General features: G+C 39.7%; 6 protein-coding genes across 6 annotated transcripts; 3 read left to right on the top strand and 3 right to left on the bottom strand.

Moving 5' to 3' along the window:
• Positions 1–1,773: 1,773 nt before the first annotated feature.
• On the bottom strand, positions 1,774–2,100 carry GCK72_025367 (uncharacterized protein; the record flags this gene model as incomplete). The annotated part of the gene is made up of 1 exon (XM_053736309.1): positions 1,774–2,100. The coding sequence occupies one exon, from the start codon at positions 2,098–2,100 to the stop codon at positions 1,774–1,776; it is 327 nt and encodes a 108-aa protein (XP_053579875.1).
• Positions 1,835–2,719, top strand: GCK72_025366 (uncharacterized protein; the record flags this gene model as incomplete). Its single annotated transcript, XM_003103674.2, has 2 exons — positions 1,835–2,104; positions 2,207–2,719. The coding sequence occupies 2 exons, from the start codon at positions 1,835–1,837 to the stop codon at positions 2,717–2,719; spliced, it is 783 nt and encodes a 260-aa protein (XP_003103722.1).
• Positions 2,720–5,658: 2,939 nt separating this feature from the next.
• Positions 5,659–6,899, bottom strand: GCK72_025365 (uncharacterized protein; the record flags this gene model as incomplete). Its single annotated transcript, XM_003103654.2, has 3 exons — positions 5,659–5,735; positions 5,788–6,159; positions 6,611–6,899. 3 exons carry the CDS (start codon positions 6,897–6,899, stop codon positions 5,659–5,661), a joined length of 738 nt encoding a protein of 245 aa, XP_003103702.1.
• Positions 6,900–10,946: 4,047 nt separating this feature from the next.
• Positions 10,947–14,651, top strand: GCK72_025364 (uncharacterized protein; the record flags this gene model as incomplete). Its single annotated transcript, XM_053736308.1, has 7 exons — positions 10,947–11,697; positions 11,753–12,004; positions 12,054–12,529; positions 12,576–12,725; positions 12,776–13,312; positions 13,396–14,182; positions 14,230–14,651. The coding sequence occupies 7 exons, from the start codon at positions 10,947–10,949 to the stop codon at positions 14,649–14,651; spliced, it is 3,375 nt and encodes a 1,124-aa protein (XP_053579874.1).
• A 3,534-nt stretch (positions 14,652–18,185) lies between these two features.
• Positions 18,186–19,932, top strand: GCK72_025363 (uncharacterized protein; the record flags this gene model as incomplete). Its single annotated transcript, XM_003103620.2, has 9 exons — positions 18,186–18,278; positions 18,325–18,441; positions 18,489–18,826; positions 18,876–18,996; positions 19,047–19,144; positions 19,187–19,340; positions 19,391–19,569; positions 19,629–19,726; positions 19,781–19,932. The coding sequence occupies 9 exons, from the start codon at positions 18,186–18,188 to the stop codon at positions 19,930–19,932; spliced, it is 1,350 nt and encodes a 449-aa protein (XP_003103668.1).
• A 1,364-nt stretch (positions 19,933–21,296) lies between these two features.
• GCK72_025362 (uncharacterized protein) lies at positions 21,297–22,598 on the bottom strand (the record flags this gene model as incomplete). Its single annotated transcript, XM_053736307.1, has 4 exons — positions 21,297–21,474; positions 21,610–21,681; positions 21,725–21,887; positions 22,511–22,598. 4 exons carry the CDS (start codon positions 22,596–22,598, stop codon positions 21,297–21,299), a joined length of 501 nt encoding a protein of 166 aa, XP_053579873.1.
• Between the last annotated feature and the right edge of the window lie 459 nt (positions 22,599–23,057).

Raw genomic sequence — 23,057 nt, 5'->3', positions numbered from 1 at the left:
AGGTAAATGGAAAAGACCTGGTACCTTCTTGAGAATGCAGGCATTATTTTCATATTGCAGGAATATAAATCTGACACACAGATAAGCATTTGAACTTTTAGATTCTGAAAGGGAGAAGATTTATAGCAATACTACATTACTTCAAAAAAATTTAATTTTCATATATAGAAGCCGAAAATGTCTATTCCAGTGTACACCATCAATTTACTTTTCCCAGACACTCTTTGCCCTCGTTTTCAATTAACATATTTCAATTCCATGATCCCTTTTCTATTCATCAGAATGTAATCCATTCATCAAGTAAGACGCAGAAGGAGAAAGAGGGTGTGCAGACAGCACTTGGCACGTTGCCAGAAAAACAAAAACACACATAGGTCACGAATGGATAGTAGAAATTAGAAGACCACTTTGGATGCACATTTCGTAAGGTAGAAGAGCAAGCTACTTTTCATAGAAATAAGAAGAATATTGATATTCAAAGTGATATGCAATGAAATTGAGCACGGCTAGAGAATAAAAGAAAAACACTATCAGTTCTGTGAAGAAAACGTGAGAAAGTACCGAAAAATCAGAAATGTATCGGATTCTGTCTCAAAAATTGGCCGAATATCTTGAGCAATATAATTTGTAACCGATTGATTTGCTACACTACTTTTTCGGCTAGAAGGAATTATGCGTGGAGAAGTTCCTGTACAACTTGTTCTAACAATGCCAAATTATCAAAACTATAAGCAGGTACTATCATCAATGAGTGTAGGAATGATAATTCTACCGTATAATACACGTAAACCTCACATTAATGTCATGATTCATTTTTCAACGCTAGTGTGATCTAATTTATGCATACATATGGTCCAAACTATAGATTCAAACGTCTAATTAGCATAACTTTATCAAAAACAACGTATCGAACTCTAGATTCTGAAACAAAATGAGTTAAGATCAAACATTTTATCATTTTAATAAAAACACTTGGAACATTTGAGTACATATACTTACCACAACGGTCACCGCGTGCATGACAACATGGAACAGCTATGAAGTTGTTAATACATAGAATCTTCGGATCATATCCTTAGAAATTAACCCTTGTATCAGAAAAGTTCCCTATCAAAAATGTCTACTGATTTCCGATCATTCTTAGTGGGAGTACTAGTCGACAAGCGCAAAAAAGCGAAAACAACCTTCAATGCACGACACCACCGCGCTATTACAAAGTGGTGCAGCTCCTCGGAGAATGCACCAAATTTCACAAAGTTTTGTTTTTTGAATAGAAAAATATTTGGGCTTCAAGAATATGTAACTTTCGGTATACCATGCAGCTTGAATCTTTCTGGAATTCGGAAGCAAAGTCAGTACTAAAGTAAATTTCTACTTTCAACCGATTTTTTAGATATGAAAACTGAATATGAACTGTTTGAAGTATATATGAGCGTGTAGAGAAAATATTTATCTATAAGAATATGTGTTTTCGTTTGGGATACATTGATAACTCGGAGTGTTATCAGCTTTCCAGTGAGCTCATCTCAAATAAATTTTTTAGTTTGTCTTTGAACAACTCTAAACTCCTCATTTTTATTCCAAATCTTTCAAGTTTTGGATATGTTGTAGACAAAATAGTGTACCGTCTGTGATCTCAATAAGCATTTCTCTTATTACATTTCCAGCAAGTTACAGCTCTCTAAGTCCCACCCACCCTACAACCAAGGCGTGCAGTATTCGGGGGAAGTCGGCGGGCGGAGAGTGTGTCCCGACAGGGGGGTTGAGCGTCCTTCATATAGAAGGTGGCGACACACCATCCACCATCACTTTCCAAGTGTAAATCATCATCATCATGTCCGACACCGCCGTCGCATCCCTCGCTGTTGAAGCTACCCCAGCTGCTGTTCCAGCCAAGTCCCCAAAAGCCAAAAAAGCCCCAAAGACCCCAAAGGCTGACAAGCCAACTAAGGTCGCTAAGGCCAGAGCTCCATCTACCCATCCACCATACATCAACATGGTCGTCGCTGCTATTACTGAAATCAAGGAGCGCAAAGGAGCTTCCAAAATTGCTATCTTGAAGTACATCTCCCAAAACTTCAATCTCGGAGACAACATCATTAAGGTATGTTATTAAAACTAATTAGCTTATCTAGTATAATAGCTTTAGTTAGTATCAGTTAGTATTTTAGTTAGAATATCAATAACTTATTATCCCTCCTTTCAGATCAATACTCGTCTCTGTGACAGTCTCAAGAAGGGAGTCGCCAGCAAGGCCCTCGTTCAAACCGTTGGAACTGGAGCCACTGGACGTTTCCGTGTTGGAGAGAAGACCGCTGCCAAGAAGACTGTCGTCAAGAAGACTGTCGCTAAGAAAACAGCTACCGGAGAGAAGAAGGTCGCTAAGAAGCCAGCTACCGGAGAGAAGAAGGTCGCTAAGAAGCCAACCACCAAGAAGGCCGCCACTGGTGAGAAGAAGGCTGCTACCGGAGTGAAGAAGGCTGCTACTGGAGAGAAGAAGGTTGCCAAGAAAGCCGCTGCTGTCAAGAAGCCCACTGCCGCCAAGAAGACTGCTGTCAAGAAGGCTGCTACTGGAGAGAAGAAGGCCGTTAAGAAGTCCGTCGCCAAGAAGACTGGAGACAAAGTCAAGAAGGTGAAGTCACCAAAGAAGATCTCCAAGCCAGTGGCCAAGAAAGCAGTTAAGAAGGTTGCCGTAGCCCCAGCTACTGTTGCCGTCTAAAGCAGCACCAACCATCCCAACTAAATAATGATCTCATGTTTTTTTAAGCGTTCTCCATTTTATTGTAACCCACTATTGATCCTGACTGCATTTTAACCCAACCCTCTGTTATGTGTTCATACTCTCCTTTTTTTGAAAAGGAGAGCTCTTTATTACGTGTCATTCTTTTGCCTCTTTGTTTCTTTTCCAGTTTTTTCCTCCAAGTGCTTCCAGTAATAAATCATTGTAATATTCAAATAACTGTGTTTTTTCTTTCTTATCCAGAGCCCTCTCTTCCTTCGCAGCCTTCGTCGTTCTCATCGTTGTCAGCTGCCTTGATGGATTACAAAGATTAACAGACGATCCTAATTACCCATTCTTATGCGCGTATGGTGTGATATAACAGACTGTTTGCCTCGCTGTCTTGGCACTCTGCCAATTTTTTGTGACCTCACACTCACTGGCCTCCTCCGTTGTCCAACCATTGCGACGAAGAACTGCTGACACATTGTTTGGGTAAGCAGTCACATGGGAAAGTAAGAACGATGGAGACGAAGGCAAATGGTGTTTTGACGTTGGCAAAGAAAAAAACAAGATCCAGACAATGAGGAGGCATTTTTCAGAATTCGGTCGGAGAAAACACAGACATGAGAAGGAGGATACGTTTTCCAGAAGGGAAACGGGGAGGAGTGTGTTGTTCTACTTGATAGGGAATAGTAGCTGATAAGAACATCATTTGAACCTCAAGTTGCGTGAAAAATAGTGCAAGACTGAGATTTCATTGATTTTGACATACGTTTTGAAAATTCTAGGAAAAATTAGTTTCACTTTTATAAATTTCATTAGAAATTGATTTTTCGAAACATCTAAGAATTAGTGAATAAAAAATGTTCTGACTAGCAATATCAATACAGATCTAACGTATATGTAGTCGTTCTTGTTCAGAAGTTGTTCTGAAACATGTCTGACCAAAATAAGTTATTTTAGTTTATGTGGTACAATTTTTTCTTGAAAATCGTCTTTTTTGTTCAATTTTCATTTATCTGTTGCTGTAGTTTACTTGGTTCTTTACGGTTTTTTCCCTGCTGCCTGCACTTCTATGTTATAAATATTGTCAACCGACCAGCTTCAATCTCCAATCTTCGACGAGTATTCTTTTACCTCAACTTCTTGATTTCGTAAAACAAATAAGACATGTTTTAGGAAAAAAACATTTTTATTTACAAAATCTCATATTGGAACTCAAACTCCACTTTTATTAAAATACCAAAACTTTTATTTTCAAGTCAAACTCCATTTTTATTGAATTCCGGTTTGTAGGGAAGTTGGGGAGATCCTGAAATGATAGAAATATTGGAAAACACGTTTGTAATTCACAAAGAAACATACAAATTGGAAACCCGTCGTACACCGGTCCTGTTCCAGCATCCTCGCACCGATAGTGAGATCCTAAAATACACAAAAAGTTTTAAAATAATTTGGAAGTCAACAACTGACCATATTTAAACCCCGTTGAAATCCCGTTCATTGAAAACCCGATCGTTCCATCCTCGGTACAGTTGGAGATTCTGAAATCAGTGGGATTACTAAAAGCTGGCAGAGATGAATAAACTCACTTATAAGAAACCCGTCAGATACTCGACAACCAAACCACCAACAACTCAGAAACACCACTGATTGTCAAATTGAAGAGATCCTGAAATAATTGGAATTGCAAAAAAATTTGATAACCATTAACTCACTTATCATATTTACAAACCCGTCATCCCCATAATGCCACCTCTTCACACTGATTGGTTTATATGGCTGAAAAAATATAATTTGCAAAATACGAATGTAAGATTTCTCAAAACTTACCGAGGTACTTCATAATACCCTTCCTATGAAAATATCAGTAATAAAAATATATATACATATTAGAATTCAGAAAAAATAAGAATTCAACGGCCGCCTAACCACACAGGAGCCTAGGAGAGAAGAATGAGAGTAGGGCGCCAAGAAGAATTGTCGATTGAACAGAGTATCTGCGTTTCATAAAACCAAGCGTTCTTTTTCTAGCCTACAAAATAAAACGCAGGAAAAAGAGAAACTAGGGTACAACGATGGGATGAGTCAGTTGAAAGGGCAACTTCCCCCTTTTTAAATTTTAACTGGCTGATGAGCTATAGAAATAACTGCTTTGGGTTAAAAACGGAAATCCGTCTGACCTGGTAATCCATTGAAAACTGTCGTTTCAAAATTCACCTATTTTTAATTCAGAATATAAAATTATGTATGGAATTAAGTTCTTCTTATATATTAATTACGGTTACGACCATACTTGTCAAAGTACGACACGGAAAAGCCCGAAGGTCCGGCTTCAAAAAATGAACCAATCAACTTTTTTTGAGAGTTTTTCAATTTTTCTTAAAAAAGTGATTATATTTGATGATTATTCACTAATTCTGAATGATATTATGAAAATTTACTTTTTCGCCAGAAAAATTCACACATTTTCAAAAAAATCGAAAAAATTTGATTTTTGAAATCTGGCGCCAAGTACCCGGGACTTGACGAGTATGGTTTGCATGATTTTCTCTGTCAACTGTTAAATATGTAATTAAGCGCTTCTGATATTTTACTTAGGGTTATGACAATATCTGAGAATACTGTGGTAATGTTTTCAAGAACGGATTTCAGTTACAGTGGAAACTTTCGTACCTGAAATCAGATTCTCATAATCATCAACATTTATTCAGAGTGATTTCAGAGTTTTGACTGAAAATTTTGGTTTCACATGAATTGGTTTACATCTGGGATACGGATCATCGGAGGGGGAATGGAGACATGGAAGTGGTGAGGAGGAAATGGTGTTTGGGAGGCAGAGAGAGTGCAAAAAACTAGTAAAACGTAATTAAGCAAGAAACTACGAGAGGAACTATAAACGGTGTATGTACAATTGAATATTTTTTTTTTAACGTTTAGAGATCTGGAAGAAGATCGCCACCGGTGTCGACTGTTTCGGTTTGGAAGAAAATGACCGGATACCTTACAAGACCTGAAATTAAATCATATTTACAGAGCTAAAAATTTCTTCTCCACCAACTCACGGTCTACATAAGATTCTCCACTCCTTTTATATTCCTTCTGAAGACGGTATGCTCTGAGAGACGCAATGTTGAAGTAGTCATCCCGATCCTCACACTGTTTGTAAGCTTCTTCTTCGATCTCTTCTAACTTCTCAGTTATCGTATCCATACGCCCATCAAAGTATGCAAATGGATCCGGAGGTGGGAACAGCATCGTACCAAGTCTATCAATAACACTTTGTCGAACACGACCAGTTATCGTTTCTTTGGAATCTGCTTCATCGTTGGCGTTAGGCCCTTGAGGGTTCTGCTCCTCATCGAATTCTTCCAGTTCTTCCTGAGATAGTCCCATGAAGTCGGCAAGTTCATGTGGTAGAGGAATGTCTCCATATGCTGAAATACAGTATTTCTACTGGTGGGAACTACAGTAGAGGGTATAAAGATTGCAACTCTTTCAGTTCTTAGTTTAAAATAGTCAAGTTTGTGAGTGTGAGACGGTCTCCCTGATCGAATCACAATATCGATGGTTTATAGAGTGTAACGATCACAAGTAGTGCTAAATTTTCATAGTAAACAACTTTTTTTTGTTTGGACACATCCTAAAAAGTTATTAATCGTCAAAGTAATTTCCCGCAATTGCGGCCCTTCTTCAGTGCTAAAATATGAGTTTTTTACATTGACTTTCTTGTAACTTCTTAAGATTGAGACCTACAAAAAATCATCAATTATAAAAATGAACTTGTGAATTAAAGTTGACCAATTTCAGCTAAAAACTGCATTTGTCGCATTCTTTATAGCCAGTACTGTAGCCATCTCTCTTTTTTTCAAAAACCCTCCAACTCACGATCATCTGCTGGTCCCTTTGGCCGTGTCGCCAGCTGCTTCTGCATTCTAAATATGATTCTCGCCAAAAGTGCGTAGTAGTCATCCCTTGTTTGCGCTCTCTCAAACGACTTCTTCTCCAAGTACTTGACATATGCAACAAATTCTATCATTCTGGCATCGTAGCCAGCATTGATATCCGGTCTTGGTACTACCACTCTGATCACCTTCCGAATCAAGTAGTACCGTAATCCTATATTGAGTCGGGAGACGTCGTTTTCTTCATCTGGTAGATCTGGGACAATATCCATTCAATCTGAAAGTTTGGCAGTAAAAAATATTGTGATGGAGTAGAAAAGTGTAAACCAGAAGAAAGAGACAGAACAGATAATTCCATAACCGATAGTGAAGAGAACCAAAGGAGTTGATTGAAAGGTAACTGAAGAGAACTGAAGAAAACAACTGATAACATAACAATGCCTGTGTTGAATGCTAGAACTGTCATCATAGCTCCCAATTTTTTCCAGCACGTGATTGCTGGAAGCAGCTGAAGAAACGGCGAAGAATGGAGAAAAATGAGGGTCTCGTCGTGCAATGTGTTTTTTGTAGTAGAGTAGGCGGGAAGAGGAAGAGCCCCCCTCCGGAGGTGTTTGGCGCTGTGCTCCTCGCACAACTTTCGAGTGGGCCCACAGTGTGCGTAGAACCCCAGCATCCTAAACGTATGATTATTCGGATTCGAGGCGGGGCACACTTGTCTCTCTTTCTTCAGAAGAAACAAGGCGGTAGAACCAGACGGGGGAGCTTCTTCCTTCTCCATCTTCTTTGCTCTTGGCTCTTCGGCTCCTATCTTACTCCTCCTCTGCCGCCGCCTTCTCGTTGACTCACCCACCGAAAATGGGGGAGAGAAGGAGCCGGCGGGCAGACAAAAAAAAACACAGCGAACTGGGGGCGAGAAGCTGCTTCCATGGTCTGCTCTGCCGGTCGCGCGTGCTCCTCCTTGTGGCAATGAGTTGCCGATCGATGTATTGGCCACCCGAGGAGCCGAATGAGCTCCGAAGACTGCGGGGACGGCCGAGGCTAGTGGCAACGGCTCGGATGCTCCGGGGCGAAACGAGCCGAGTGCACACGTCGGGCGCGTGAGCACACCGCTCCTGACCGCCGCTCGAAGAGGGGGGCCTCAGCTTCACAAAATGTGCGCGCTCCTCTGTGTGTGTGTCTATGTGAGAGTGTGCAAAACGAATGTGTGCCTGTGGTGGGACGAAATGCGGGGCAAGAAAGTGATGGCAAAATGACTTTGTATTTTTTGTGGAGAATGGAAACCAATAGAAAAAGCTGCCGAAGAGGATCAGGGGATAACAAGTGTGAAAATGGGGAAGAAATGGAACAAAGAGGAATTTAATTCTGTATGGAATGCGAGTTATTCAATTAGCACAGTACTCATGTGCACTCTAGAAGTGCGTCATGTCGCATGTTCTTTTTGTTTTTTTGGAAGTCGGGTTATTTTTGGAAAGTTTTTTAGAATGAATCATTCAATTACAGTAGAGACAGGATTATCAACTTTTAAATTAACGGTTTCAAGCTGTAGTGGAAAAAACGTAACATCATCAAATAATGTTTTTTTTCCGTTATTGCTTTTATGAGATATTTTGCTGCAAACATATGACTAATCACAATACAGACTCAATAATATTTCCAGAATCTTATTGGAACGCTGCAGGAAATGAGCAGTTTCTTGCAGTTAGACACATTTTCATCGTTGCTACTGAATTTTCAAATTATCGTAATGTTGCATACATTCTGTCAATTATGACTACCTGGCGCGCTTCTGACGCGTTTCTAGAGCTCACACATCCATTTACATGAGTTTTGACGTTATGGCGCGCCTTGACGCTTTTTGACGGTTAGAAATGCATACATAGCTGTAAAATGCTTGAACTGAAAAATTGGTATTGGGTGTGGTGTTCCAAGGTGTTCCAAATCCAGTTCTAAACAAAACAAAACCTACAAAAATTGACTTTATATTTAATATTTCTAGTAACAGCGCGCTCCAGTTTCAAAAATTGTTATTTTCAACTGTTGACAGGAAAAATTGACAATTCTGGGACTATACAATTTCCCGGCGCAGGGACAATTTCATTTTTTGCTTTTTTCTTCCCGCTTGATTGACCAATTGTGACCACTCTTATTGATTGAAGTTTTCTAATTGCATATCAGAAAACTGATAATATGTACGTTTCCTCGTTATCAATACCCATTTATCATTATCAAAGTCAAACTCCCAAGAAACTACTCTTCTGTCGCTCTATCACTTTCTCAAAAATAACGCATCCCTCCACATTTACCGCCTTTCTTCCAATCCCCCCACTCAGAAAACCAACTGCTTCGGTTTTGTACTTCATATCCTTTCTTACACACGCTTCGCCGTTGTTTTCGGGCGTTTCCTCTCCTTTTTAATCAAAGAATCGAAACCACTTCTTCAATTTCCTTTCTTGCTCAACCTGACAGATGAATTATATCGATCCTCACTAAATTTAGCTCAGGCGGGAACGCAGGTGGTATTGGGAGTGGTGTTCCATTTCCTATAATGACTAGCTTCTCTCGTCTTTCTTTCCTTGTGTCATATCCCTAATTGGGTGTATTCTAAAGATGCGGGTGGTTTCATTCATAATACGACAGCTACTTCATTCTCATTCCTTTTATTAGTATATATGGGGAAAAGGAGAACGAAAAAGTGCAATCCTCAGCTAATCCTCCTTTTCACTTACATACATATCACCAGTCCCTGATACATAACTAAGCAACCCTCTCCTGCATTTTGGAAATGCAAAACGTACTAGTAGTGTATTTATAAAAACCAGACTAGTCACGGGCCGGGCCGGGTTGAAGTCAAAAAGATTTCCAGCACGGCTCGTTCGGCCGGTTTCGAAACTTTTTTTGAAACAATTTTGATGTTTTTTGATATTTTTTGAAAAAAGTATAGTTTTCGACGAAAAATTCAAAATTTAATCGAAAGGCTAATATGTATGATAATTGGAGCACTTTTACTTTGAATTTTCAAAAGTTTAAAAAAATTAATAAAAAAAGAGTGTTCACTTTTGATTCCGGGGCGGCTCGATTTTCGACAAGTCTGATAAAAACTTAGATTTTCAAACAGCATATTGAGTTGGAAAAAAGCCACGTTTGAATCTCTCCCACATACCGAAATCTTTTTCCCTTTTTTCTCTCCGTGAAATTTAAGTATATCCTGTCGAACACTGTCTACTGCCGCTTTATTCCATTTTAATCGCCTCATTGCATCAGTTTTCTTAGCGAAAAAGAGAAATACACTCCGAATGTCATTCCACCCAGGTGTCTCTCTTGTAAATTGAATGAAGAATCCCTTATCAAGATTATCGACGTTGATAACGCACGGCGAAAAAAGGTCAAGCACCCTTTTTCTATCGACGCATGGAATTCGAAAAAAGATATATTGGTCTTTTAAAATATCATTCAGCAGACAGACATACTCAAAATCCAGTCTCGATTCTCACGATAGCCTAGTTTTTTGTCTTTTTTTTTGTTTTGTGGAAAATAAGCAGTTTTTTGTGAAATATCAATTTTTTAGATATAAATATAAGCTGGCAGCCATTCTGAAGCAGAAAAATACAGTAAAAATGGTTTTTCTGTCTTTTTCAGCAGGTTTATATTATAGTTTGGTAATTTTGTTGTCGATAACTTCACTGTAACAGGTAAATTGTTATAAAAACGATTTTGCTATGTCGCCCAATCAATCGTTTCTCAACTAGTGTGTGTGGTTTCGTATCTCTTTTTTTCTTTTTTCTTCTTTTTCTCCAAAATACAACATATTCATTAATTTCCCATCTCTCTCCTCTACACTTCTCTTCTTATTCATGTGTCTTCGTCCTTCCCGTCGTCTCTCCCTTTCTTTTCCTTTTCTTTCAAACGTGTATGCAACGACACTCCGCTATTCCTGCCGCCTCATGTTTAACGGCCACGACGATTTTAACATAATTTCTGTCGGCCGCTCATCGTCCCAAATTGGTTGTTTTTCCTTTGTTTCTCTTGAATTTTCTGATTTCCCCCATGAATTTCAATGGAAAAAGTTAAAAAATAAAAAAAAATTAATTTTCAATCAAAGTTTCCTATTGAAAAACTGTTTTCATCGCCGAAATCCAAGAAAATCGGGAGAAAATTTTTTAGGTAAACTGTATTTCGAAAAGGTGCTGACTTTTTGCTGGCGCCTAATGATTTTAACTACTTTTTATTGCTTCTTTATAGAATCTACGAAACATTCTATTAAAATTTCATATTTCAGGGTAAAATTATCAAAGATCTCACCGATATCATCTATCGCCAGAATGGACAATCCGGAGGGTGGAACAACCGACGCGAATGAGCACGTGGTAGTAGCCGACAGCGAGATCTTGAAGAAAGTGGTTGCGAACTCGTTGAATGAAAACGCCGCTAAAGTTGTCGATGAGCCAGAGGAAAACGGAAATCCCCTTTCGCCGCCAATGCAACTTTCTGAAGGAGATTCTGGCGGAGACGTTAACGGAAAGATGATAGAGAGTGGCAAGTCGATGATTGCCGAAACGGAAGCATCCGGAGAGAAAATCGATAATAATGGCTCTTCATCTCCAGTCGGATCGCCAGTTGAAGAAATGCCGATGGAAAATGGAGTGGTGAAGGATGAAACATCGGAAACTGGAGAGGTTGGAGCTGAGAATCTTGAAAATGCTCCAATTGAACAAGATGAAGTCGATGAAAACGTTAATGACGAAGATAACGGTGATATGGTTGAGCAGAGAGAAGAAGCTGAAGCTGTTGAGGGTTCCTCACCAATACATTACTATGTTCCAATGTCTCCAATCATCGAAGGTGCGGCCGGCGCTGACTTATTCTATGACGGCCCGGAGGTTAACTACCATGAAGAGGAAATTGACGACGACGACGATAATCTTCAGTACAATCCAGAGAATGTCAGTGAACCTTTTATTGAAGAAGAACCATCAGAATATCCCATTGAAGGAGCTGCAATGCCGGATCAGCAAATGGAGGAGGCAGAGAATGGCAACGTTATTCCTCGGAAAAAGAAGAGACCGCACAAGAGTGAGTTTAAAAATTTTAAAACATGGAGATGAAAATCACATTTTCATATTTTCAGTCGGAGGAATACCGTTCAGAGTTGGTCCGCACACTCCAACTGCATCACCACCGCTATCTGCATCACCACCACCATCTCCACAATATGATGAATTAGACGCTGACTATCGTTTTGCGTTGAAACTTCAAGAGGAGGAGGATCGACTTGCTCAACACGCTCGCAGATCCAACTGGTCTAATCAAAGGTCCTCTAGCGATACATCTTCTCAAACTATCCAAGCGCTCGATGAGAAGTTTTTGATGATGGATGATGGTAAGAGCTCTATGACGGATAGCCTCTAAAAAAATGAGAACAAGTTCAGGTGGAGAAAATCGCGCCCGCAACACAAAGGGCTACGACGAGTGTTACCGCCTCTTCAATCAATGCATCGACGAGCGTAGTGAAGAATTCGTTCCAACACCATACAGTATTGAAGGATTCGAAGATTCGGATTACATTAGCGGATATCGCGAGGTTCTCAACGGACACCCGTTCCCTTTACACAAACCAATACCGCCAGTTCCACCGGGTTCTCCAAAAGGACCGGAGACGTCTCCATTGAGTGCCAGAACTGATTCGTATCGTGTTGTCAGTAACCCGATCCAGATTCCACTTGAAGAACTATCGGGTACCAGATCTGGAAATCTGAGCAACAGGAGAGAGCCATTGGCTCGAGTTCCAAATGTGACAAGACTTTTTGGAGAGCTCCCAACTGAACACAACAACAATAGCTCTGGAAGTCGTAGCTCTGGGACCCAAGCACCACTACAAATGGGACCGCTTGTCAACGAGGCATGGGTAAACCTACTGTTATCGAAATCTCAAATATATCTTAAATTTTCAGAAAAAGCGTCGTCGTCTCAATGAAAATGACAATGATTTGGAGCATGGGCCAACTTCTCGTCGGCGACTCGACTTTTCACAAGCTCAAAGTTGTCGAGACGAGGAATTAGACTTCCAAAGAGCTGTGGAAGAGTCAAAAAGAGAATACGAGGTAGACTAATACAATCCAGAAGCATCTATCCTCATCGATTACGTTTTCAGCTCTCCAGAAACAATCAGAGATCAAGAAATTCTGGTGAAGGCTCTTCAAATATGTACGGTGAGGGACCTTCTAGCAGTAACGGAGCAGGATCATCCAGAGATTACGGAGAGGGACCGTCAACCCGTTTCGGAGAAGGATCATCAAGAGACTATGGAGAAGGACCGTCAAACCGTTATGGGGAAGGTTCATCCAGAGATTACGGAGAGGGTCCATCCACCAGCTACGGTGCCGGATCGTCTAGAGACTATGGGGAAGGACCTTCCACGAGCTCCGGTCCGTCAAACAGTTATGGAGGAGGATCATCTAGAGACTATGGAGAAGGGCCGTCAACCAGCTATGGCGCCGGATCATCAAGCAGCTACTATAGATCTGGACCATCTGACAGCTATGGAGCGGGCCCTTCTAACCGCTATGACGAGGGACCATCGACATCCGACAGTTATGGTGCGGGGCCAAGCTCATCGAATAACAACTTCCGTTTCCCGTTGCAACCGCTTCGCATCCGCAAAGCAAATCCCCACCGCCGGAATGGATTGGTTAGTGATGTCTTTCACATTTACCATATTTTCACATTTACCATGTTTTCACATCATCAGAATATAACCTAACCCATTTGCAGACTGAATCAACTCTTCCTTCAACATCATCTGGCCACTACAATCCACTATCGCCACTTTCTCCACTTCACATCCCTCAAGATTCTCACTTGTATCGTCCAAACTCCAATCAAGAAGAGGACGATGTGTTCACATTGGACACTATCGCTGATGTCGATGAGCCGGAGATCTCTTCCACCACGTTGTCCGTCTCGGATCCTCGTCACCCAATAATTAAATGGGATGATCCGGAAAAGATGCCACCGCTTGAGACTATTCCGGAAGAAGAGCTTAATAAGATGCCAGAGGACTATATCGAGGCAATCAAGATTGAGCAAAGCATTGAAAGAGAGCCCGAAGAGCAAGAGGAGCCAAAGGAGAATCAAGAAAATGACGAAGAAGCTGAGAGGATTAGAATAATGATAAATGACTATCTTCTTATCATTCGCTCCTACATTTGCCCAAGCTCTGTTGTCCCTAATGTCGTCTTCAACACTCGCTTCGAAGTCTACATTCGTTTCCCCTTCCTTCAACGCCCGCTCTACGTCCAAAACGTCCTCGCGGCTCTCTTAATTCCGGATAATCGGGGTGACATTCTTCCAAGAATGCCCCAACACATTCGTGACATGACTGTAGATCAATTCTTCAAGTATGCAGCCAACATGGCAATGGGTCTTCGACTCCAAGACAAAAGGTTCTCTCGTGTCATCCCAGATGCAGACCTCCAGGAGGCCGCTGATGAATATTTGCGTTCAATGGAGATTATCATGTTGGAACTCTTCCCCGAGCAAATGGTCTATGATGGAATGCGTAAGTTGTTACATAACTAAAATTTTAATGGAATTCAATGTTTTCAGTGGGACGAGATATTTCGCGTATCGATCTCCGAATGTACGAAATGTACCGCGACCAAGTGATTGAAGAGAAGAAGGATCACGTCATGAAAAAATTGATGCAGTCGCAGAGTAGACTGGTGGTCGATTCTCACTCGGTGACCGACTGTCGTACAATCAATCGTACAAATCAACAAAGAAGACTACAATCTCCCGAGTTGCCAGAGCTCGGTGCCGCTTCCATGGCATCTCCACAACCTTACGATGTAGACGAGGAGAGATTTGTTCAAGGTGTCGTGAATGATTTGTTAAGCAATCCACAATTGGCCACTGTCGAGCAACAAGCGGCGGAAGATGAGAGTAACCACAGAGTCATTTTGGAGCTCATGGAGAGCATATTGCTCAATATCGATCAATCTCAGGAGGCGACTGAAGAGTATGATTAGAACTAATTTCCCCAATTAATTTTCTCTAATTTTAACAATTATAATTACTTCTGTACCAGAAGTTCTGATAGTATATCAATATATCAGATATATTAGCCAAATTTTTTTCTGTTCAATGTTTCCCACCCTTTTTATATACCAATACCCAAATCATCCATAATTTCAATAGAATTCTTTCTAATTTGCTGTTTATCATTTTGTTAAGTAGCTAACCCTTCCCTGCCCTGTTTTTCATATCCCAGTATCTGGGATATCCTGGTACATCCGCGTTTACTTATCCCTATGTGCATTTCCCTCAGTATTATTCAGCTTTTACATCCGTTGAACTACTTCCCCAGTTTTACCCAGCTTATGTCATTCATCACTATGTGAAGAATCTCTTGCTTACTTAGCCTCCGATTCAACCGATGCCTCACCTTGCTTTGTTTTATATGCACTTATTGCTAATTATAGTTTTCCACCCGTTTCCTTTAGTATTGTTGTTTCTGTGAATGTTTTCGAGCTGTTTTGATTGTAGGAATCTATTTTGAATAAAGGTGACGGTGTGATGAGAATATTTTTCAGATTATTTCAGCTCTTTCAAGAAGAAGAAGAATTTTTTCAGAATTAGAAAGTGCGAGGCTCTCTCTCTTTCGCACTGAAAGTACACTCTTATAGAAGCCCCACTTAATTTCAAATGCATGTTTCTCCAATAGATGCGTAGTCGGTCGCTTCCACAATCCTCCACACTGGAAATCCGAGCTCGTGCATATCATTAAATTAGAAGACGATGAAGCGTCCCCATCACAATTTACAACGAGTCTCAAGACTCATTAACCCAATAACTCCAATGACGTTTTTTCACGTTGTTTCTGGTACCAATCTGGTAATGCATTGGGCGAAATGTTTTGGTGCAACGCTATGCTATGCTGATGTGAAATTTAATAGTTAGCTTGCGACAAATTTTACGCAACACACTCCTTTTTAGTGACCTTCATTGTTTCGAATAGCTAATCTTGCGTTTCTAGTCTGACGCTTTCTGTTTTACAAAGTTGTAGTATTTCAGGTGACCGTTAACCGCAATTTGTTTATGTTCAGTACATGTATAAAGATCTCGGAGTGGATACACCCATGGGTGAGTTTATTTAAAACAAAAAACAGAAAACAGAGGGAATGTTTATAATTTTGGGACACAAAAAAATTATATGGCATGGTGAGCAGCGCTTCTGCTAATCCAGTGAATATTCTTCAAAAAAACGTTCTCCGCCGTTTCTGTTTTTTCGCTAAATATTTCAATGAAGGTACGCTTAAATGTTCTGAAGCAGATTACGTGATCATTCAAAAATCTTGTCCTATGTCATAAAAATAATACGTTTTTTTTTGTGTTTTCATTAGACCGTGTCTTTATCAAAAAGCACCTGGCGCACACCTTATAGCTCGTGACTTTCCATATGTTTCGTTGTGTTTAGAACACTAGATATATTAATTGAATTTGTTACCATATATTGAATTATAACAAGAAAACTTTTCAGCTGGTTAATGTTGTCTAGTCAGTGTTGTTTCTTTATGTGTGTGTGTGATTTGCATGTTTAGCTACAGTATGCATTGAATTTTAGAATTGCTTGTAAAGTCACTGTTTTTTCCCGAAATAGGCAATAATTAGGAAGTGTCGAGGAACAATACGCTAGGAAACTAAGTGAGATTAGCTGAAATTGAGAAAATCGACCATTTTTTGGACTCTTCTTTTTCATTGTTTCTCTCATCAGCTGAGAGGAGCATTCTGTATTTCCTAAATATGACGGATAATTCATCGGAACCGTTTCTCCCAGAACCGAAGTCACTGGTAAGCGAAAACTAGAATTTATGAGTGCATGTTGTACTTTGTACCACCCTCACATCTGTCTTGGTTTCATTACGGAATGAGTATTTTGGGCTGACAACAATCATCACGCGACTCTCTTTTGTTTCCTCTCCCATATTCTTCGCCACCATCATTGAAATATTCGAATTCTTGATTGCCAATAAAGAGAAACCGAGAGTATGTGAAGAAACGTCGTGGGCTGTTGGTGTGCGTTCACCAATGTCAACAAAGAATACAACGAAATCGAAGGATGAGACGTCGAAGAAGGAGAAGAAGCATGACAAGTACTCGTGATGACGTCTTCCATTCCTTCATTATGCTGTTTTAGGGTTAGGTCCGTCATCCGAATCGGCTTCGGTTTCAGTTTTAGTTTTCGGAAATTTTCATCAAATTTTCATCAAATTTTCATCAAATTTTGTTTCCGCTTCCCATCAAACCTCATTAATTCCACCTCCGTGTGCGTGCGTCTCCAAAACAGTAAACAAAGTTTCGTCCGAAACTAAAACCCCGCCCCGTTTCGGTTTCTATCAATGTGGTTTTGACATCACACGACCCACACATTCAATTTCCGGAGAAGATTCTTCGACACCACCCACGCGATTCTCATTCCATTCCGTACGGCCTGAGACATTTGACGAGAAAAAAGTTTACATCTCGAAGTCGTGTCTCGGCCACCAGATGGTTTTGATTCCTTTCGAAACAGAATGTCATGGCACTTCTTCTCCACAAAACTCTCTCCGGTTGGTATTTTGTTCACATTTCGAAGTGATTCATCAATATAAGTGGTCCGGAAGTTTTGTGATTTTGACTTGTAACTTTGAACGGGCATGCTGGGATGACATTCTTTATTGTCTTTATTTGTTAAATTCTAAAAGTTATCTTTTTCTTTTCATGCTTTTCTTTTTCTGCTCCGTATATTAACCCTGTTATCTTCTGTTTTCAGAACTGAACTCAAATTTCTCATATTATATAAAACTATAGGTTGCATATCCAATATCATATGACAAGCTCATTAAAATAAGTTTTGTTTGGTGTCTTGCCCTATCACGAGAGTTCATTTATCTTCTGCATGAACGGTTTTATTCATATCTGGTTTTGGTGAATGTTGCATATCTATATAAGTCTGGCTATTATTTGATACTTGAGACTATACCATTCGAGTGGTGGAGGTACTAAAAGAATGCACGTTCTGAGAGCAGTAAGTCATCTAGAAATGGGGGGGTAGTTATCATATTTCATTTTTTCACTCATTGCTGGCACAAAAGAGCTTACCCTTATTTTAAACCCGCCGCTTTTGGTGGCTGAGAGGCTTATATTGGTTCAGAGTTTCTTAGAAGTCCGAAACTCATGATTTCAAAACTAAAAATCTGAAGCTTCATAATTCATTTTCCCTCAATTCGCCCTCTGGTGATATTCTGAAGAAGGGCAAACAATTGCGTATTTGCCTATTTGAGCTGTGTTGTGACGGCAGGGCAAATTTGAAATTCGACCGACACATTTTCGGTTAGAGGAGAGAAGAAAAGCAAAAAAATTTACATTTCAAATATTTGCCCTCCTTCGCTCAACTCTATCATGACGCCATTCTCCAATTTTTTGTAAAATCCTAATAAGAATCATGAAATTGTCTCCCGCTATTTGGTACATCGCTTTTGATTGCTTATAATTTTGATTTACAGCTCCAAATAGTTCTCAACATGGAAGCGTTTTGCAAAGAAGTCAGTGTAAATGAAACTATCATATTGGCAGAAGAACTGAAAAACGTCAAAGAATGGTTTATATTGATACAGGTGTGTTAAAACTAAAATTTTCCCACCATTGATATTGGAACTACAGGTAACATGCTGCGTGCTTGGAGTGGTTGGAAATATTCTCAATATCCGTACTTTACAAAATCCGTCTTTGCAAACTGTACCATTCATGTATATCCGAGCACTGGCTTATTTCGATTTGGTAAGATACTCCAAACCCTATTCAACTTTTCTTGAATAATAATTTAGATTGCTTTGACTATGATACTGACACATTTCGGACTGATCCGCTTCGATCATAACACTCCCATCATGTTTTATACCACTTACATCGAGGCACCAGTTATCAACACTTTCCTTATCGCTGGACTCTACTGTGCTTTCTTTTTGACAATTGAACGTCTCCTCCTAATAACTAGACCACATCACAAGTCTTCATCAAACCCGAAGACCCAAGCTCGCAAGAAAATTGCGCTGATGTTAGGGCTTTCATTCCTCATTCATTTGCCGATGGTGCTTCAAAGGACGCTCAAACAGAATGAAGATGGGGAGTACGTCATGGTTAACAATATCAGTCTTCTTTGTGGGTGAGTTGAGAAGTCACAGTTATCAAATATAAAAGTTTTTGTTTTTCAGGGAACCTAATTGGTCGATATACAGCTATTATAAACTAGCTAGAGAATGTTTGAGATTCATAATAGTACTTCTTATGACTATTTTCAATCTCATCATAACAAGAAAACTGAAGCAAACCAAGGTTTGTGTTAAGTTCATGATATAACTTATAACTTTATTATTTTTTATTAGGATCGGAGGAGAAAACTTGTTCGGCGGTCTCCTCCTCAAAATAGCTCCCCTAATGGACTGGTCGCCGACTCTGAATCAAGTGTCTTGCCTGTTCTTAGGTTCGTTTGAAGATAAGTATTAATCTATCGAACCATTTGCAGACGTGAGGAGTCATATTTAGTCAGAAGTTTCACCGAAAACCGATTGACTGTGCTGATGATTGTAATCTGCGTCATTTTCTTACTTGGAAATGTTCCACAAATCATCGTGATGATTTTACAAAACGAAGCAATGGAGCATAATTTTAAGTTCCAGGTCTGAGACTCAATATCAATACAATTGAAAGCTAATACCCACTTTTGCAGGTTTACCGTCATTGCTCAAACACTCTAGAAGTACTCAACCACTGTCTCAATTTTTATGTCTTCTGCATTGCGAGCACAGAATACACTAGAGCTTTCTTCCTCCATTGCGAGTGCATGCAGAATATGTTGTTGAGATTCCCAACCATTGCAAGATTCGTGATTAGCCGAAGAAGCAGCAGGTTTGATTTGACTAATTAGATTGAAATGGAAGGTATCACCGGTTTGATTTGATTTTCAGCGTTATGGTGAGCTCCGGTGGTTTTGGTGTCGCTAATAAAGAGTATCTGAGCATGGACTCCATCCCAGAAGAGGCCAAAAACTGGGTCGTTGATCCGAGTAAGAAACTAATAATTTTCGCTTCACTAGATTATTACTTGACTGGTATTTTAGGCTCGAGCCCGTACGCCCACGCAGACTCGAATCTCAGAAGTATTCTGGTGACTGGAAACCGAGAGCCCCGTCAGAAAAAGTCACTGACCATTGTGAACCATTTAGCTGTGGAGGAAGAAATCAACTCTGACCACGAAGTCACAGAAATCTAATTGTATGCTTACCCACGATTGTACATTGTATCTCTTTTTCTTCTCACGTCTCCTACTAATACTTACCTTTGTGAATAAATGTATTATACTGTGGCCAGAGATGAAAGAACCTGACAATGAAAATGCGATTTTTTTTCAAATATTTATGCAAGACATTCAAAATATATACGTGACAGTTTCTACTAAAGGCTCTGAGAGATAGAACAGTGTCTTGATAATTCATAGAGTGAAAATCATTAAAAATTTGTTTCGAACTTTTGCATTGGTCAGCCATGTTTTCTTTTGTCAAAAGCTCCACAAATCTTATTTTGATTTTTTCTCCTTATAGAATAAGTATCTCGACAGTTCTTATCTTGTCATAAGCCGATTAGAAAGAAAACTGGATTGTACACGGAAGAGTGGGGCTTTTTCTGAGAAGGGCGCTTCGGGGGGAAAAATAAATGAGAATGATGATCGCTTGGAAAAATTTTGGAAAACACGTTTGAGAACCTTCGAAGGAGGTGTGGTTTCCAAAATTTTTCTTTTTTTGAGTGAAAAAATGATGTGGTGGTCAAAATATTGATAGCAGAAAAATATAAATAGGACAGACTCAATAAGACAGAACAGGTGGGAAAAGAAGGAAAAGAAGAAATGGTTCTACACGAGATCAAAAGGGTGCAGTGACTTTTCAGGAAAGTTTTGAAGGGACAGGTTAGGGAAGAAGAAAGAGGAACCGAATTTTGTTTGAAAGAACACCAATAGTAGAAAAGTGACAAATCGCCAAGAAAAAGAGCGACGTGGATCCAGAAGACAGAGCTGAGAGGCTAAATCTGCAAGAAACAAGTGCATCGTCTCTTGCATTGAATTTTGCTCTTATCTGCCTGACTGTTACCAATGTGCATGAGAATTTCTATTTGATCTGACGGAATTTAAAACTGAGGTGCTTACAAAGTACTCGGAAAGGATAAAATGCTAGGAAGGGGCAAAATACCTCGGAAGAAGGAGGATAAATGCAAGACCGTGATCGGAGAAAAAATATGAATTGGACAGGAAAGAAACAACAGGAGAAAGGGACGGTGATAGGAAAAGTTGGAGAAAAAACGGATGGTACTTTTCAGCTGAAAAGAATCGAAGTTACGTTTGGTGCTATTCGTTTGAGCTTACTAATTGGAGCAATCCATTATTATTTGGTTTGAAAGTAATTTCTGTGGTATGAAGTGGGCGATAGAGTTGGAAAAATACAGTAACGTTATTTTGGGTAGACTAAAGAAAGGTGTTACAATCTCTTGGACTTTTCTGTAAAGAAGGGTGATCATGGGAGAAGGGGAGGCGATTAGCGAGAAGAGTAGTCGATTCGGTAGCCGGGATAGACGTGTTCGTGGTTGTTACTCCTGAATGATGGCCTCTTGGAGTGGTTGGCGCTCACGTCTGGTAAACAGACGACGCCCGAACTCCGCGATTTTGCGGAGACGAAGGATAACGGTGCGTGATGCAGCGCTGATCGGGCGATCGTACGAAGCACGAAGGCGGCGGTGGTAGATGACGGTGGACGCATGGATCGAGCTAGAATAAATGGAAATATTTACGTGTTTCAGATTTGTGAGAAATATGTAGCTTGATTAGTTTATCTTGACAAGCATTTTCTTCCTTTAAATCAAATCTGAACATCTTCAACTAAATGAATGGACTATGACTTACCGTTGGTAAAGGAACCACTCGGTGCAATCGAAGAAGATGTCGTGGAGATCGAACAATGCTCGTTTCCAGTCGCTAAAATTAAATTCGTATAGAGAAAAACAGATATTCAGCTTACAGCTTCTCTCCGTCATCACGCCACTCGATATATGCTGTCTCCTTGCCGATCCACGAAATGAGTACGGAATGTGGGATGACTCCCGGATCGTCATGAAGGCGATAGACCGCCTTCGCCTCCGGGTCGGCAGAGACATAGTAGTCGTCCGGACGGACTTGACATTCTGTAACGTGGCATTTTCAGATAATGGATTTTAAACCCTTTTGTTCTGTTACCCTTACAATTTCAATTTCACTAAATTTCTGAAACCTTCTTTTGTTTTAGCCAAGAATTCTATAATACTGTTACATAGAAAGTATCTGATCGGCGATTTATTAGCTGATTAACCTTCCTGAAAGCTAAAAATGCTAAAAACACCTACGAACTGAATATGATTAGCCAGAATTGTAGATTAGAGGAAAAAGCGTCACAAAGATTGGTCATAATATTCATATGCAGAATTGTAAAAAAAAATTACTTCTACAGTCAGCAGGTTTTGAAAATCGGAGGAACACAGTCACAAAAATATCGAAATTTGTTCAGTGAGGTGCTTGCAGATCACATAACTGTTTTCAAGCAAGTTTCAGAAACTACTTCTCATAGAAATCTGTTTTTTTGTTCTGTTTTGCTAAAAATATTACGAATTGGTTAGAAAAACTATTCTAACCCAACCCACCAAGCGTGCTATTTTTTTTTGGTAAATCAAACTTTCTGCGGTATAATTGAAACAACAAAAAAATATCATCAAAAGAGGCGATATCTGTTTTTATACTTTTCAGTATCTATGTTTGATACGTAAATACTTACCGCAAGGTTGCGACAAGTCGCACTCGAACAAATGACGGATCACACGAGTGATCTTGTCCGAGATCGCTTTCTTGAGCTTCGCAATCATTTCCTACGTAAAAACAGGAAACACCTGTAGAAAGAAAACAAAACATTTAAAATTTTATATCAAGAAGAATACATTATACAAGAAAAATGATACAGTAGGATGCAGTGTGCAGGAACAATGAAAAATTGGTGACTTAGATTCTGGCTGAATTTCGGAACTAGTTTCACAGATGAATTGACATAGATAAACAAAAATGGACAGTAAAGAGAGACGAGATTGACTTTGAAACACTTTTTGGCAATCACAACATAAGAACACGTCGTGGCTAGTAATGGGATGAATGGGGGAGGGGGACTGTACGGGTAATACCAATTGGAATTATTTTCTTTGGACAATGGAAGAAGTGGAATGGAAGAAAAATGTGGAGAAGGAAATTGCATGTATGGGGAAAATGAAAATGACTAGTTGAGGGTATGAAACAACAGGGACGGAAGTAAATGACAGTGAGAATTTTAGGAT

Source organism: Caenorhabditis remanei, chromosome X (assembly GCF_010183535.1).
Source record: "Caenorhabditis remanei strain PX506 chromosome X, whole genome shotgun sequence".
Lineage (NCBI taxonomy): Eukaryota > Metazoa > Nematoda > Chromadorea > Rhabditida > Rhabditidae > Caenorhabditis > Caenorhabditis remanei.
This window is presented reverse-complemented; position numbering and strand designations above follow the sequence as displayed.